We start from the raw sequence: 4,138 nt of genomic DNA on the forward strand, positions 1-4,138 counted from the left end.
CTCGGTGCTCCCTCCATGCTCAGATGAGCTCACATCGGTCAGAATGTCCGATGAGTAGTGCTCACGTCCACCCTCTGCAGTGGCGGCGGGTGGATCATCAGCAGCTTGTGCCTGTTCAAATAATATATAGTATATAAGTATATATATATGTAATTCAATAAACCAAAATCATTCGTTTAGAGTTTTCAAGTACCTGTCGACCGTATGGTCTCATGGCCATCTCAAACTGCGCATCCGTAATACGTCCCTTGGCTCTGAAGATGGCCCACGTGTCACGTCTCCTATGCCGGCGAGCATACCCAGTATCGTGGGCTGTGGGCTTCCTCCCCGTAACCCGTTGCTGTATCATAATCAACACAATTTGTAAGATTAAAACAATCATAGAATCAATGAATTAAGTAAACAATCAAATAAAGTGGCAAGATACTTACGAACTCTGCCTCCCATGACTCGACGCCGCCAGATCCGAAATGCGACGATCCAATGGTCTCCATCTGGATCCGTCGTGCCTCCACATGCTGCCTGCTCTTCACGCCACCCTCTGCTCGTTTCTTTGCCTCCTTCCACTCGCGTTTGTGCGCAGTGGGGGCAGGTTTCTCGGTAGAATAGCCACCCGCAGCTACATTTAGCCCATCATCGTACGCGAGTTTTTTAAGGTGAGATCTTTTATTGCTTAAGATCTCCCTTATTCGCGTCCTTTCCCATACATCCGAGAATGTAGCATGTGGGGGGTTGGCGTACCGACTATGTATAGCCTCTATCACCTCCCCAACTAATCGGCTATTTTGATCTTTAAATTTAATAAAATAATTTCTATACAAGTTTGATACTACCCCACGCATGTACTCCATTACCTCTTTCCCCCTCGCATCCATCACTATCCCGCCCCTATCCGTCACATCATAGCAGATCACTCCCTCCACCTCTCTCATCTCCTCCTCTTCCGAACTGTCTCCTCTAACTCTTCTCCTTCTATCTCCTCTCTCACCGCGTGCCCTAATACCTCTCCCACCAAAGCACCCGCCGCATCCTCCACTCCCACTCTTCCTACTGCTGCGGGTGGAGTCACGAGTGGGGGATTGTCTACATGACGGTGGCTGTGAGCCCTGATGTGACGGTGGCTCTGAGGGAGTACGTGACGGTGGCTGTGAGCCCTGACGTGACGGTGGCTCTGAGGGAGTACGTGATGGTGGCTGTGAGCCCTGACGTGATGGTGCTTGGGAGGGTGTGCGTGAGTGTGTCTGGGACGAGGTATGTCTCCTCGGTGGGCGTGGAAGAGGAGAAGCTGCATGCCGTCTCGTCGGACTCGTAGGCATAGACGGCAGTGGAGTGCCCTGGATACTCGCGGTAGGGGTATAGACACCAGGCATGGAAGGAGGGGGATGGGCATACATGTACTCTGTAAGCTCAACTGGACCAGGATGGCGCCCAAAATGATTTAGCATCTCCATCAGCCAATTGCTGTACGCAAATGGATCGGATGAAGAACCTGGAATATCCATAAAGAATCTGCAAAAATAAAAGTATATACATGATTGCATCAAAGCACAAATGCAAGCTAGGCGCACATATGATTTTCCACCATCAAACTGACATCACTATCTAGAGAATTCACATCTTCAACAACACTCAGAACTACAGAGTTATCCTCCTACTACAACTCTTCAAAAACTACATCACTATCACCACAACATCCATCTTGTGTATCAAGAAGGATGCATTCATGAAGCATGCTGTGGTAAAAGACATGCAATTTAGAGCTCAAGGAGCTCACAATAGCTATATTTATGGCCACACTTGGAAACCTCAAGGAGCTCACAATAGCCATATTTATGGCCACACTTGGAAACCTCAACTTGGAGTTGTAAATGAATGGCAACAAGTGCAAGCAAGCTCACAGCAGATTGAACAAAAAGAAGCAAAGAGAAGGAGATGTGCCATGTGCTGGGTGCTGTAGCAGCCAAGGAGAAGGAGGCAGGTGAGGCAACAACACAACAGCATTTCTGGCTATAAGAAGAAGGAAGCGACAGTAACGCGTGTATACACCCGTCCAGAAACGCGTGTATACACCCATCCACAAAAAAGTGTATATGCGCGTGAACAGTCTGTGCAGACAGGATACACGCAGATAATACACGCGTTTCTACACGCGACCTGCAAAAATTTTTTTTGAAAACAACCGACCTCCGACAATGTGTCCTTATAAAAGGCCCACTGTCGCCCCTGTCAGAATCGTTCAACAACCAGAGAAGGAAAAGGACGGAGACAAACCCATAAAGGAAAGAGACAATAGCATAAACAAATCTGAAGAAAGAGACAAGGCAAAAGACAAACTGACTCACCTCTGAAAAAGTGAGTCTTCTTTTTGGTCGGTTTCCTTCACCCGTGTGTGCTCCTTGTCTGCTCCTTGCACTTAGGTTTAGTGCTATGTTGGAAGAGGCGAAAACAAAAGAGAGCAGATATGTTAGTTCAAAATGTTTATTTGGGGAAGGCGGGTTATTTTTAGTTTAAACAGGTCGTCGCGTGCAGAAACGCGTGCATTTTTACGTTTATGATAAATCAGCCACGTTTATACACGCGATTTTTAGGATCTAGCCGCGTTTATACACGCAATTTTTAAGATGTAGCCGCGTTGATACACGCGATTTTCAAGAAGTAGCCACGTTAATACACGCGATTTTTAGGATATAGCCGTGTTAATACACGCAATTTTCAGGATGTAGCCGCGTAAATACACGCGATTTTTATACTTTCATTAAAAACAGATTATGATTTTGTGTTTTTTGATTTGTACATAGGATGTCATCAACCTCCTCAAGCAATTCTGGTGAAGATGAGACAATGTGTCATCGTAATCGCGATGTGTGGTTGGGACAAAGGATCAAGTGTATGTGTAATCGATGTCAAGGATGCACTGTACGAGCACGTCGAATTACCTTGAATCACATCTCCATGTATGGAGAATGGAATCAAACAGGTTTAGAGGTGAGTAGATGTAAATTGATAGTATTCAAATGACTCATGGTATCTAAATTAAATTAATGGAGTTGTAATATATAAACTCTAATTGAAGCAGGATGCAGTACCACACCCTAACATGGTACCCTACGCGCGACGAGAGCACGCAAAGCGTCGACGAGATGATGCTGGAGCTTCGGGATCTATTGTCAGAGATGAGTGGGAAAGGGATGACAATAGCCCTGCACCCCACGAAGTTGTGGAAGAGGAAGTGTTTGATGATATGGTGCGGAATCTTTTTAAGGATGATCCCAAAGGTATGGACGACGATGATATGGAACAAGAGCATCTTTACAAGGCTTCATCGACACCGGTTTTTGAAGGGTGCACATTCTCTATTTTACGTGTTTCACTTGAACTACTCAATATACAAACAGTTTATGGATGGAGTAATGCAAGCCTTGACGCATTATTGAAGTAAGCATTCTAACTTGCAAATTTGAATTAGTGGTTTAAGGTTTAGGATTTAGGACTAATTGATGATATTGGATGCAGGCTATTATCAAACATGGGAAAATAGACTACCCACTTCAAGAGACATAGCGAGGCGCTATGTGACATCTCTTGGAGGATTGGATTATGATCGCATACATGCATGCGTCAATGATTGCATTTTCTTTTGTGGGACGCATAAGGAGGCTCGACATTGTCCCACTTGTGGTGAAGCAAGGTATAGAATAGATGTGAAGAGTTTTGATGTACCTCGTAAAGTCTTGCGACACTTTCCTATAATTCCACGCATCAAACACATGTTCAAGTGCAAATCCATAGCAGAGCTCATGTCATGGCATTCCTCACATTGATTGGATGATGGCATGTGGAGAATTCCCGCAGACACTCTTGCTTGGAAGCATATTGAAGATGAGTGGCCCAGCTTTAAAACAGAGCCAGAAACTTGAGACTTGGCCTAGGTATGGATGGAGTGAATCCATTTGGTTTCAAAAGCACCGCATACAGCGTGTGGCCAGTTGTGTTGGTGAATTACAACCTTCCACCATCAATGGCGATCAAGAAGGGACATCTTATGTTATCCCTTCTAATTCCAGGGAAACATAAAGTCAAGCATATGGATGTTTATCTCGAACCGTTGATTGATGAGTTGGAGGAACTATGGAGAGGT

The 4,138-nt window shown here is 45.1% G+C and overlaps 1 protein-coding gene across 1 annotated transcript; it reads left to right on the plus strand.

The window, feature by feature from the left end:
• The first annotated feature begins 2,921 nt into the window (after nt 1–2,921).
• LOC147624378 (uncharacterized) lies at nt 2,922–3,439 on the plus strand. Its single transcript, XM_086819829.1, has 2 exons — nt 2,922–2,985; nt 3,077–3,439. The coding sequence occupies exons 1-2, from the start codon at nt 2,953–2,955 to the stop codon at nt 3,437–3,439; spliced, it is 396 nt and encodes a 131-aa protein (XP_086675955.1). The 5' UTR covers nt 2,922–2,952.
• Nucleotides 3,440–4,138: the final 699 nt, after the last annotated feature.

This window comes from Cibotium barometz, chromosome 25 (genome assembly GCF_041138505.1).
Source record: "Cibotium barometz isolate CiBa-2024 chromosome 25, ASM4113850v1, whole genome shotgun sequence".
NCBI classification, from domain to species: domain Eukaryota; kingdom Viridiplantae; phylum Streptophyta; class Polypodiopsida; order Cyatheales; family Cibotiaceae; genus Cibotium; species Cibotium barometz.

Excerpts from the sequence above, each read along its gene's own strand:
- LOC147624378 (XM_086819829.1), top strand. The coding sequence starts at position 2,953 with ATGTATGGAGAATGGAATCAAACAGGTTTAGAG. Across the intron at positions 2,986-3,076 it reads GGAATCAAACAGGTTTAGAG|GATGCAGTACCACACCCTAA; the intron begins GTGAGTAGATGT and ends TAATTGAAGCAG.